At 48.2% G+C, this 13,289-nt stretch overlaps 1 protein-coding gene across 1 annotated transcript in view; it reads left to right on the top strand.

The window, feature by feature from the left end:
- Nucleotides 1-736: 736 nt before the first annotated feature.
- VSIG10 (V-set and immunoglobulin domain containing 10) overlaps nucleotides 737-13,289 on the top strand; it is a 52,899-nt gene continuing 40,346 nt past the window's right edge. The window contains exons 1-2 of the mRNA XM_073676385.1: nucleotides 737-849; nucleotides 1,279-1,597. Of these exons, the coding sequence (XP_073532486.1) occupies nucleotides 1,537-1,597 (61 nt within the window). The 5' untranslated portion in view covers nucleotides 737-849; nucleotides 1,279-1,536. The remainder of the gene's footprint in view (nucleotides 850-1,278; nucleotides 1,598-13,289) is intronic.

Genomic DNA, 13,289 nt, shown 5'->3' with positions numbered 1-13,289 from the left:
CCCACATAGTGCTCCATACAGAATAATGGGCCCCCCATAGTCTTCCATACAGTATAATGGCCCCACATAGTGCTCCATACAGAATAATGGGCCCCACATAGTGCTCCATACAGAATAATGGGCCCCACATAGTCCTCCATACAGTATAATGGCCACCACATAGTCCTCCATACAGAATAATGGGCCCCACATAGTCCTCCATACAGATAAGGGGCCCCACAGAGTCCTCCATACAGAATAATGGGCCCCATATAGTGCTCCATACAGAATAATGGGCCCCACATAGTCCTCCATACAGTATAATGGCCCCACATAGTGCTTCATACAGTATAATGGACCCCACATAGTCCTCCATACAGAATAATGGGTCTTACAAACTCCTTCATACAGAATAATAGCCCCACAGAGGGTTGGCGGGTCTGGTGTCGGGGGCCAAATATAACCACCCTGCAGGCCAGATTTGGCCCATGGGTCGGAGTTTGACATGTATGCTTTACATTCAGTGATAGAGATTGTGCATTATGTCTCTTTTCCATCCACAGAGCATTGAACTCCCTCTACTTGCCGTTATGTCCACGCTCTGGTTGATCTTTACACCTAATGATTTATAAGTTTGGATATTTTGCTTTTTAAAAGCTCAGGCAAAAGCTATAAAAAACTGTTGGCAGGTTCCCTCTTTCAAAATGGCGCTTATTACTCCACCCATGTAGTGAGCATGCTTGGAGCAGCGCACTCTAGTGGCCATGAGTAACTTTGCAGACAAACACATTGGACCGATCTGGGCATGCTCCGCACAAGCAAACAGAGTCGAAGACTGCTGAAACATGTGATAGTACAGACCAGGGACTGGTGAGCGATTATTACTAGACACTTGTGTGCAGGTTATTGACTAATTGAGCAATCATACAGTTGGGAGCTGTGTACGTGCATGTGACATAATGTGTGTTATAGGGGATTACATGGGTTCAGTAGTAATATGACTGCAGGCGCTGCTTTATGTATCTCTCTTCTACATTTTATTGCTTCATAAAGGCTCAGAATGAGCTGGAGGCTGGCACATTTAGGGTTAATAGAGTTTCACGTTTCTTTTGGAAATTGCTGGAGTGCTGCGGTATCTAATCTATGTATCTATCTACATACTGCAGTTGTGGCATTACCCCGGTAATGGGATGCAGTGACTGCAGTGCCGGTGACCCTACTCAGAAGGCTGGGATATATACTGTGTGTGTAATATATATATATATATATATTATACTGTATGCCTGTGTCTTTCTCCAGGTACAGCCAGCCTGCCTCTCCCGGAGGAGGGGCACCTCCCTACCTAGGCACAGGGAGTGGTCTGTGTGCAGCTCACAAGCCGGAAGAACAATAAGTTCCAGTTGTCACCGACATTTGAATAGTTGGTGTGAGAAGCCGGACACTTCCAGCCTGTACGGCCCGTATCACCGACTGTATGAGACATGGAGAGCCGGGCGATGCCTTGAGTGCCCCCCTGTCCTGGTATTGACTGGAGAAGAGAAGGACTCGTCCCTGTAGATGGGGTCCCTGGAGGAGCTGCTCCTGGTCCTCTGTGTACTGTACAGGGGAACCAGTGGAGGTAGGAGACATCATCTCACTACACCTGCTACTATGGCTGGAAGCAGAATCCTAGAGATCACCCTGCGACTGACGCGCCGTGCCCTAGGACATTGGTCTGCAGCATGTGCTTGCCTTTACTCCTGGCATGCTGTTACAAGCCAGCGCCAGAAATTGTAGTTCAACAGGTTCTGGAGATCCACATGTTGCAGACCCCAGCTCCAGTAATATAGGAGCCGACATTGCTGAAGTCTGAGCACTGATAAGATCAGGCTTTTATTTCCACAGACCTGTCAGACCTGTCCTGGTCTCTTTCTTCTCACTTGTAATGTGATGGAAGTCTAAGGCTATGTTCACACAGAGTTTTTTTTTTGAGGTGTTCCAAAAACTACCGTACTTCAAGAAACGCTCTTTTTTTTCGAGAGTATTTGGCAGAGTATTTCATTTTGTGAAGTGTTCCTTGCAGTCCATTTGAATAGTGTCTAGTTTGGAGACGTTTTCTTCAGGATTCTGCTTCAGAGACATGAAATGCACTTTTTCTTTTCACCAGCTTTTTTTCAAAACTTCAGAAAAAAAGTCTCAATAAACAATTCTTCATATTCTTCTAACAAAGTAGATATCCCATATAAATGAATAAAAATGGTATTACAAGTGTATTTGATGAGGATTTTGAAGCAGATCTGCCGCAAAAAACACTGTGTAGACATAGTCTTAATCTCTATTTACCCTCAATTTTTACCTATCTGTAGAAAATTCTCTATGCGTGAAGCTGTAACAATTATCATGGTACAGAACCATCCATCCATGAACTTTTACCTCTGCCATTCCCAAAACCAATGACCCTCCCTTAGACCAGTGTCACACGAGCGTATACATCGGACGAGTGCTATCCGATTTTTTTTATTTTTATCATCAAATAGCACTTGGACCAATGTTATTCACTGGGGCAGTGCTGATGACCAATTTTTTTTATTTATTTTTATTGGCAGAATCTGTCTCTGAAAAAAAAAAATCACAGTATGCTACGATTTCATGCTGAACTCGGATGCCACTTACCTTACATTCAAGTCATTGGGTGCATAGAAAACATCGGACTGCACTCGGATGGCATAATCAATCAGATGAGAGAATCTACGATCGCGTGACCCTGGCCTTAGGCTGCATTCACATCTGGTACTCTTATCCATGGGACAGCACATGGATCCCGAGAGTTTCATCCGTCCATTCACACTTCTATGAAAAAAAATGGAGCTGTATCAGAATCGCCCATTAAAATCTGTAAGGATCTGTCAAAAAATGAAAAACATCAGTTTTGCCTCTGTTGTTCTTTCATCACTAACTAATCAATTGCTAAGTATCAATGGAAGAAAGAGAGTTCAGACCGTTTGCCTCCTTCCGTTTTTAAAATGGATGAGAAAGAAATCCGATGCAAAACAGATGACACTTAAGAGAAAAAAGTCAAATTTTCAAGGGTGTAAAAATGGAAATATATGTGTGACAGAAGCCTTACATAGTGACGTCCTGTGACCAGTGGTCTGATACTAATAGAAGATTTTAAAGGGGTTCCACATTTATTTCAAATTAAAGCTGCTACGGAGCTGCGCTGTGTACACCATGAAGGTGACACAGAGCTTGCTGGAGCACCAGATGATAGGCGGGGGTGCTGAGGATCAAACCCTCACCAAAATATTACCAATGGTCTATCATAAGGATGAAGAACTTGAAAAATACCCTTTAAGGCAGATTTAGCATGTATGTCCATTTTCAGAGAAAAAAAGGGGGACTAGCATATAATGCTTCAAAGTAGTGAAAGAAGCATTACTCCAGTGCCACGTGAATGTTACCCTCTTCTGATATCTGTTCACAGACAAAATACAACTGTACCTTCTTTACATGTCTGCTGCAGTGATATCATGTCTACAACATGTCACCACTAATTCACCTCAAGTTAGTGTTTGCCGGCCATTTTAAATACACAAGGCCCAATTCATCAAGGTGTTTTCATCAGTTTTCTGTCTTAAGGCCTCATTCACACACCCATGTTTAAACACGTACAAGAAAAAAAATGGTACTCGTGTCATCAGTGTATGGTCCGTGCGTCCGTTTTTACCATCAGTGTATGGTCCGTGCGTCCTTTTTTACCATCAGTGTATGGTCCGTGCGTCCTTTTTTACCATCAGTGTATGGTCCGTGCGTCCTTTTTTACCATCAGTGTATGGTCCGTGCGTCCGTTTTTACCATCAGTGTATGGTCCGTGCGTCCGTTTTTACCATCAGTGTATGGTCCGTGTGTCCGTTTTTACCATCAGTGTATAGTCCGTGCGTCCTTTTTTACCATCAGTGTATGGTCCGTGTGTCCGTTTTTACCATCAGTGTATGGTCCGTGTGTCCGTTTTTACCATCAGTGTATGGTCCGTGTGTCCGTTTTTACCATTAGTGTTTTTCACTGACGGATAAATAAATGACAAAGCTCCTCCTTTGCAATGTTAAATACAGTAGCACACGGATGGCATCCGTGTGCTGTACATCTTTATCATGGACCCATAGACTTGTGTTGGTACTTTTCATTCTTGATACCTGAAAAAAGCGGTCATATCTCTGTGTATTTTGCACGGACATACGGTCAGTGAAAAAACACGGACATGTGAATAGCTCCATAGATTACAATGGGATTGTGTAAAAATATGCAGCGTAAAAAGCTCACCAAAGACTCATCCTGAGAACGTAGTTTAAAGCTGTATGCACACTTTGAGTATTTTACATCAGTATTTGTTAGCCAAAACCGGGAGTGGAACAATCAGAGGAAAAGTATAATAGAAACACGTCACCACTTCTGTATTTGTCACCCACTCCTGGTTTTGAGGTCAAGAGCTCACCAAATGCTTAATGTTTGTGACGCGCCCCCTGGGCCGTGTGCTGTGCTGCTGTGCAGGGGGAATACCCGGAACCGGATCGCTGTCGTAGAATGCTGGGGGTTGTAGTCTCCGTGTGGCGGTGACCCGGTCCGTGCCCAGGGTGGTTAAACCAGTGGCAGTCTATTGGTATTGTAATTGTCCGACTACGCCACCCGTGGATTGCGGTCAGTGGGGACCGCCGCTGCGCTGCCGACCGCTGAGGCTGATGTTGGTTGCGCAGCTGAGTATCGGATAACTCCCCACGGGAGGAGTATTGCCTCAGGGCAGCTAATGTGGAAGATGGTGGTAGTGATGGTGTGAGTGTCCCAGTACTGATGGTGCTGGTGCGGCGATGAAACACAGAGACTTGTAATTGCAGTTTCCAAAGCTTTACTCACGGTTGTTATTCAGGTCAATGCTGCAGGCGATGACTGCCCAAGCCGTGCTGCGTCCACCAGGTGAGGGACTCGGTCAACTCCCAGGCAATTCCAGAGCGTGGTTCAAAGCTCCCCTCTCTTCCTTTCTACTGGCCGTCCCCACCAGTGACCCACCTTTGTCCAGCTTCCTCGGGCCTTCTGTTGGCGAAACCTCTCCCGGTTTCCCTGACCCTATGCGGTATGCCTTTCTGGTGGATGTAGTGAGGGGTCGCACCAAGATGTGGTCACAACCTCCGGTTTTGGCTGAGGATTAGTCGCCTCCACCAATTTGGGTTCCGGTACCCTATTCTGCCAACCCTTCACCCAGTATCTCCTCTGGGCATATGGGGTTCCTTCTGCCTTCGTGTCTCTGGGCCTTTCTCTGTGTTCCTTGCTTTCTTTCTCCTCTGTTCCAGTTCCTTTCTTACTTTCCTTTCTGTTCCTCCTCCTCTCTCTTTCTGCTGTTTCTGGCCTCCACTCCAGGCCTGCCTCTGGAGCTGGGCCCAGACTGAGCCACAGCTCAATGTCAGCCCTCTCTGGCTGAGCTCCTGTCTTCTTCTCCTCCTCTCTGAACTGAACCGGACTGAACCGAACCCTGTTCTAAGATGGTGCCCACCTTATATACCTCCTTCTAACACCCGAGCCCAGGTGACTAGCAACCAATGGGCTCCTACCTTTGCCCAGAGACCTACCCCTATCTGCTCCTACACCACTGGGTGTACTTTCCCCTCCCCACTCCAGCCAGGAACAGAAGCTGTCGTGCCTGCACTCTGTCTAGTGGGAGCACCGTTGGTCTGTTCCTCGGAAATGGGGTGTGTGTGGTGCATGCAGCTTACTGAGCCCTGGTCCACACTCCATCCTTACCCGGGAGTGGAATATCACACCTCTGGACTGAGGTGCAATACCCCTGTAGCAGCCGAGCCCTCGGGGTGCTACATTCCCCCCTGGTAAATCACAGCACGTCCTCGGGCTGGAAAAGAGCAAAGACAATTTAAACATACAAGTTTTTAGAATGCATTCGTATATAAGACAATAACTTTTCACTCATCCCTTTATGGGAGGTATTCTTCTCTTTTTAACGTTACTGGTACTCCTTTTCATAAAACATCTTGCTAATGCCACTGGAACTCTTTTAGCATATAAAACATCACATAAAACATTTGTATTATTATTCTAGCAGCATATAAAACTTTTCAATATAAAACTTTTTCAAGTAGAACATTCTTGAGCTCTGGCCGCTGTGCAACTTGCGACCAGGTAAAGGTGCAACAGTCCATTTAATCCTGAGGTAGACGTTGCGGTTTTTGTATAAAACCAGTAGGGGGCGCTTTAAGAAGCACAACTATATACAAGGGATGGCCGCTCTCAGTCCTCGGCCAGTGGGGATAAGGGAGTGGCTGCTCACAGTCCTCAGCCTGGTTTGGGATTAGGGGCAATTTTTAAACAGTCAACAGTTCACTATTTGTCCCAACGGGGACCACACTTTCACAAACGGGAACAATTCCATTTTACCGTTTACTGGTAACGGTGTCCTTCTCGTTCTTCCGGGTAATCTTCTGGTCCGTCCGGATCCTCAGTGTATTCCGTGTCTGGGCGGTACTGCAGTTCCTCCTCTGTGAGCCGGTGAACGTGGAGGGCGTACAGTCCCTTTGCGCCCTTGTGCCGGGTGTAGGTGACCACGTCGCCGGGGTACAGGTCACGTCCGTGATGTCCCTCTGGCAGGTGGCTTTCAACGTCCCTTCTAGTGACGAAGACGTCGGTGTCAGCCTCCGGGTCTCTGACGAAGCCCCAGCCATGCTCCAGCTGGAACTTGACTACGGTCCCGGTGGCTCTGGGTCCGCGGATGGCGTGGGTGTCTTGTCGGGCCCTCCTCTTTTGCTCCGCGCTCCTGGCCTGTAGTCGCTGCTCCCTGATGCGCCTCTGCCGCCGCTCTCTTTCATAGGTGGCTAGCTGCTGACGGCAGCACTCCAGGCGCTGGGCTTCTTCCGCCCGGGTCTCCTGGGTGAAGCCCATGAGGTTCTCGCCAGTGGGGTCCCATGCAAACTGGGCATCCTCCGGCAGGGGTGGAGCGATGTTGGCGGTCTCCGGGGCCGGGATTAAAGGCTCACTCAGGGGTCGCTCTTTCCGGAGACGGGGGTTGGCGAACTCCGGCGGCCATTCAAAGGGTAGCCCGTCCGGGCTGGTATATTGGGCATACAGGTCCGCGCCCAAGGGTGGCACTGTGGGCTTCGGACGGGTGGTAGCGCCCGGGGGCACTCGGCCTTGCCACCAGGCCGGTGGTCGCTTGTTGGTCGCGCCCGGGGGTGGCACCGCCAAGGTAGGGGGCGCTGGTGAGGCAGCGGCGCCCGGGTGTGCTGGGCCTTGCGTCCTGGCCTGTGACGTCTCACGCTGTACGACGCCAGGGTTCAGAGGGCACAGCGCGGGGCGGGGCGTGACGACGGTGCTTGCTGCCTGAGGCCTAGCTGGTGGCGGTGGAGGCGTGGTGTCAGGTACGGTCCCCGGGGCTTCGGGTCCCGCAACGGAGGGTGAGGGCAGGCTGGTGTTCCCCGGGCTTGGGGTGGTGGCGTCCCCATTACCTGCCTCGGTCTCCGTGGCCTCCTCCGCGGCGTCATCTGCAGCTGCCGGTCCCTCTTCTCCGCGCCCAGTGGTAAGCGCGCTGCCCGGTTCCGGCGGGGTCCTCTGCTGGTCACCTCCGTGCTGCCGGGTCATCTCCTCTCTCCACCCGGCAAACACATCCCGCTGCGCCCGGACCATTCTTCTATTCAGATCTTCCAGCGGTGCGCGCGCACGATCCGGGTCTCTAGGCAGTTGGGCCAGCAGTTCTGTCAGGCTGCAGGGTGGCTCCGCTTGCAGCAGGCTGCGGGCCAGGGTGCTGGTGGAGTTTTCTGCTCCCTCCATCTCCGGGTGCAGCAGGTCCAGACTGATCCAGGCCGCACCCAGCCCCTCAGTTTTCTTTCCTATCCGCCCCCATGGGGGTTGGTCTTGGGGGCATCTGCTGACAATCACCTTCAGGGGCAGCCCCCCCACGTTGATGGACATCTCCATTGCTGCATTCATGGCTGGTGGGGGCGGGCTCCTTCTTTGGCGCCACTCTGGGACCTGGCCCACGATGGGAGGTGGCTTCCTGCTGTCCTTTGGTGTGCACATAATGGCGTCCGCTCTGCCAGGGCGGGAAAAACAGATGAAGATGGCGGGAAACAGTCCAAAATGGCGTCGGATGGCGGGAAACGACTCCGGACAGCGGGAAACCTCTGGAAATGGCGGGAGACTTCTTTTTAAGGTACATGTGCAGTTTTCTTCAGGCACGCAATACCCTCTTGTGGCGGGTTGGTAATGATCCTGCCGACTACGCCAAAGTTGACGCGCCCCCTGGGCCGTGTGCTGTGCTGCTGTGCAGGGGGAATACCCGGAACCGGATCGCTGTCGTAGAATGCTGGGGGTTGTAGTCTCCGTGTGGCGGTGACCCGGTCCGTGCCCAGGGTGGTCAAACCAGTGGCAGTCTATTGGTATTGTAATTGTCCGACTACGCCACCCGTGGATTGCGGTCAGTGGGGACCACCGCTGCGCTGCCGACTGCTGAGGCTGATGTTGGTTGCGCAGCTGAGTATCGGATAACTCCCCACGGGAGGAGTATTGCCTCAGGGCAGCTAATGTGGAAGATGGTGGTAGTGATGGTGTGAGTGTCCCAGTACTGATGGTGCTGGTGCGGCGATGAAACACAGAGACTTGTAATTGCAGTTTCCAAAGCTTTACTCACGGTTGTTATTCAGGTCAATGCTGCAGGCGATGACTGCCCAAGCCGTGCTGCGTCCACCAGGTGAGGGACTCGGTCAACTCCCAGGCAATTCCAGAGCATGGTTCAAAGCTCCCCTCTCTTCCTTTCTACTGGCCGTCCCCACCAGTGACCCACCTTTGTCCAGCTTCCTCGGGCCTTCTGTTGGCGAAACCTCTCCCGGTTTCCCTGACCCTATGCGGTATGCCTTTCTGGTGGATGTAGTGAGGGGTCGCACCAAGATGTGGTCACAACCTCCGGTTTTGGCTGAGGATTAGTCACCTCCACCAATTTGGGTTCCGGTACCCTATTCTGCCAACCCTTCACCCAGTATCTCCTCTGGGCATATGGGGTTCCTTCTGCCTTCGTGTCTCTGGGCCTTTCTCTGTGTTCCTTGCTTCCTTTCTCCTCTGTTCCAGTTCCTTTCTTACTTTCCTTTCTGTTCCTCCTCCTCTCTCTTTCTGCTGTTTCTGGCCTACACTCCAGGCCTGCCTCTGGAGCTGGGCCCAGACTGAGCCACAGCTCCCTGTCAGCCCTCTCTGGCTGAGCTCCTGTCTTCTTCTCCTCCTCTCTGAACTGAACCGGACTGAACCGAACCCTGTTCTAAGATGGTGCCCACCTTATATACCTCCTTCTAACACCCGAGCCCAGGTGACTAGCAACCAATGGGCTCCTACCTTTGCCCAGAGACCTACCCCTATCTGCTCCTACACCACTGGGTGTACTTTCCCCTCCCCACTCCAGCCAGGGACAGATGCTGTCGTGCCTGCACTCTGTCTAGTGGGAGCACCGTTGGTCTGTTCCTCGGAAATGGGGTGTGTGTGGTGCATGCAGCTTACTGAGTCCTGGTCCACACTCCATCCTTACCCGGGAGTGGAATATCACACCTCTGGACTGAGGTGCAATACCCCTGTAGCAGCCGAGCCCTCGGGGTGCTACATTTGCATATGGTCTTAGTCATGGTTAATGGATTAGGTGTATCTTAGTCCAACGGTGCCCTCGTAAAGGCTGGCATGCAAAATGCCAGCCATAATGTGAGGTTTCTTGGTCCTGATGCAAAATCTGTAACTGGGGCCCCACCATCCATGTGCTATTCATTACATTAGTATCTTTGGGTCCCCTCTGGCCCCTGGGCCTGGGTGTGACTGTTACCTATGGGCTTAATATAGTTATACTCGAGCCATTTTGTCACAAGAATCTCAGTAATGAAAGCATTAGAATCCTGTGGTCAATTGAAAGTGATCATTCACAGTAAATGAAAATATATCATGTTTGCATTTATTACTTGTCAGTTAGTTTTTGTTATCACTCACGTAAAGTGCCACCTTTTAGGTTAGGCTCAAATGTAGCAAAATTCTTGCAGAAATTTCCTTGAGATTCATGTTACATTCCTAAAGGGGTGGTCCGAAGGCGAAAGTAAATTTGATCTAAATCCCTATCTATTTGATGCCATAATCTAAGGTATTTTCTGATTGCTTTAAAAATTCCCAATCGTCCTAAACTACACTAACTACTAGTCTATTTTTTTTTTTTTGCACTTACTCTCTGATGACGATTCTTTTGAGAACCCTAGTGCATCGTGGGATACTCAAACGAAGCGTCATCAGAACAGGGGGCAGAGGCTGCGGTCACTGCAACAGCCTCTGCCCCGTCCCTGAAACAAAGGGCTATCAGTGACTCACGTTTCAGGGGCAGAGCTGGTCCCTGCATTGTGCAATGTGCACAGTGACAGCGCCCTCTCTTGTCTGCTCAGATCTGCAGTAATGAGCAGGCAACAGAGCGGTGTCAGAATACCCGTCATGCAGAAGATCAGTGACTCGATACTGCAGATCTGAGCCAACAAGAGAATGGGCACTGTCACTGTGCACATCGCTCAGAGCAGGGACCAGCCTCACCCATGAAATGTGCGTGCGTCACACACAGTTAGTGTAGTTAGGGAACTGCAGGATATTTTTAAGGCAAGTATATTAGAAAATACCTTAGATTATGGCATCAAATAGATAGGGATTTAGATAAAATTTACTTTCGCCTTTCGGACCACCCCTTTAAGGGTATGTGCACACAGTTGGTATTGGCAGCGCTTTGAACACAGCATACTTTATGCTGCGTTCAAAGCTCTGCACGCAGGTGAATCCGCATGTGTTTATTGAACCATACGGATTCACCGCATCATATACATTGCACTGTATATAATTTCTCTTGCGGAGACTGGCGTCTCCACAAGAGAAATTGACATGCTGCGGTCTTTAAAGAAGCGTTGCATGTCCGTGGGTGATCCGCAGGAGCACGGAGACGCATAGTGGGCATGGGATTTCTTGAAATCCCATCCACTATGCCGTAACATATGGCTGCTACGGATTGCACGCAGTGCAATTGCGCTGCTTCCAATCCACAGCAATTACTGATCGCGTGCTCGTACCCTAAGAGTCTCAAATTGTGACATGAAGTCTAGCTGCGCTAAAAAATGTGCCGTTTGCCGGACTCACAAGTGTGATTCTGGTGTATTCATAAACTGAGTGCTTGCATCCAAGTCTCTGTACCTCCCCTCCACTCTTCAGATCTGAGATTGACAGGTTAGGATGTATACCAATCTAGACTGCAGCCTGTCAGTCACTGTTATTAGGGGTGGAGGGAGCGCTCTGCTCATGAATACCACTGGACTTATACCAGCTGATTTGGCTAGGACTAAAGACTAGCTGTAATATGCTGCCGTAACTAGAGCAACATATTATGCTGACATATAGGACGGCTTTAGGGCACATTCAGACTAGTGTATTTTTGTTCTGACTGTACATAGACCTCGTGGGTGTTCGAATCAACCTTGTTACACAGGGAGCGATGATCTGCCTGTAAGAGTTCATTTACATTGCAAGAAAGTTGTGACCTAGCATTCTTATAAATGCTTGTTTCTCAATAATCTTGCAGTCTAAACAGGCTGCCAATCACCTGACAAACCAGCAAACCACTCGACCGTACAGTGAAATGATCTCTTGTCCTGCAAAAAAGTTGATCGTTCTTGGCAGCGCATTGTCCGGTGTAAACAGGACTCGCACTGCTGAGAATAATGGCAGCCTAAGCGCACTGAGTTATCTATTACCGATCGTTATGTGCACATTGTTAAGAGAAGTTTGCCTATGTAAACAGCCTATTAATTGACTGCCGATCAGCAAAAAAATTGTTGATCGCTTGGTTCTGCCAGTCGCTTCTTGTAAACAAATTTTAAAAGTGTGCAGCATTAACTGCTGTGATTTGTTTTTTCGGCTCAACAAAACACAGATGTCATATGAACCCCTTAATGACGGCAATACGTTTTTTTTACTGACCTGAGGAATAAGTGAATAACGTCCCATGAAGGGTGAAAGTGCAGCAGGTATAAGGTGTTTACTATAGGTGACATCCTACTGCAACAGCCACAATTGGTGTTATCACTGATCATGGCTGTTTAACCGGCTAGATGCTTTGGACAATAGCAACAGCAGCATATAGATGGTTAACAGAGGGGGGAGCTCCCTCTTTAAGTCCATCGACACTCCGCAATCATGAATGTGGTCTTGATGTTTGCCATGGCAATCTAAGGCCAAGTAATTGGCTCATAGTCGGCCTGCTATGGTGGTGTCAAAGTAAAGCAGACATCCTGGAAATGTTATTAATTACCTTTTTTGTGTGGTATTACTATCTAGTTTAAAACATGTAGCATTTGAAAATTATTTTTTCAAAATTTTCATAAAATTGCCGATATTTTCATAACATGAATTTACAAGTAATAAAGTACAATATGTTTTTTTAGAAACCATCTTAGAATCACTGGGAGATGTTGAACATTCCAGAGTTATTTCCACATAAAGCTACGTTCCCACGTTGAGCTTTTGATGTTGCAGATTTTCTGCACCTACAGTATTATGTAAATTAGGTTACTTGTGTTTTTATTGCATTTTTAACGCTGTGTTCTTTTGGTATGTCATGTTTTCAACAAAGTTACTTTAGTTTTGATATTTCCTGGTATTTGGTTTTGATAAAACTTTATTGATAGTCATGTGTGCTCCCACCGTGGAAATGCAGTAAAGATGCATGTACGTGTTTTTTTTTACCTGCGGATTTTCCGCATCTATTGCAAATTTCTGGGAATAATCAGCACATAAAACTCGGCGTACTTACAACAGAAATTGACATTTTGACATGCTGTGGATTTGAAACTCGCACCTCAGGTCAGTTTACATAGAGTAGAAAAATAAAAGCCAAGTGGTCATGAGATCTCTATAAATCCCATCTGCTTTGCTGGAACTTTAAGACGCTGCTTTTTTGATGCAGTGAAAATAATACACTATGTCGAAAACTCATTGTAGGAACACAGCCTAAAGTGACACATATCAGATTGGAAAACTGGGCTTGGTCACTAGGAGTTTAAATTTTGATTCCTAAAACTGGATTTCAAAAAGATTTTTTTTAAAATGGACTTGCGGATGACAGATATAGATGACCATAAAAATGTAAAAAAATTGACTATTTATTAATTTATTAATACGGCCATCTGAACCCGACCTTAATATTATGAAAAGGTTCCAGCTCAAAGTTCATAGAGAAGTAGCTCTCTTATCTTTCTGACGCCACACTTGGTAAATAGATTTCTTCTGAT

This window comes from Phyllobates terribilis, unplaced genomic scaffold, assembly GCF_046119375.1.
Source record: "Phyllobates terribilis strain yellow unplaced genomic scaffold, ASM4611937v1 Scaffold_1__5_contigs__length_1240528914, whole genome shotgun sequence".
NCBI classification, from domain to species: Eukaryota; Metazoa; Chordata; class Amphibia; order Anura; family Dendrobatidae; genus Phyllobates; species Phyllobates terribilis.
This window is presented reverse-complemented; position numbering and strand designations above follow the sequence as displayed.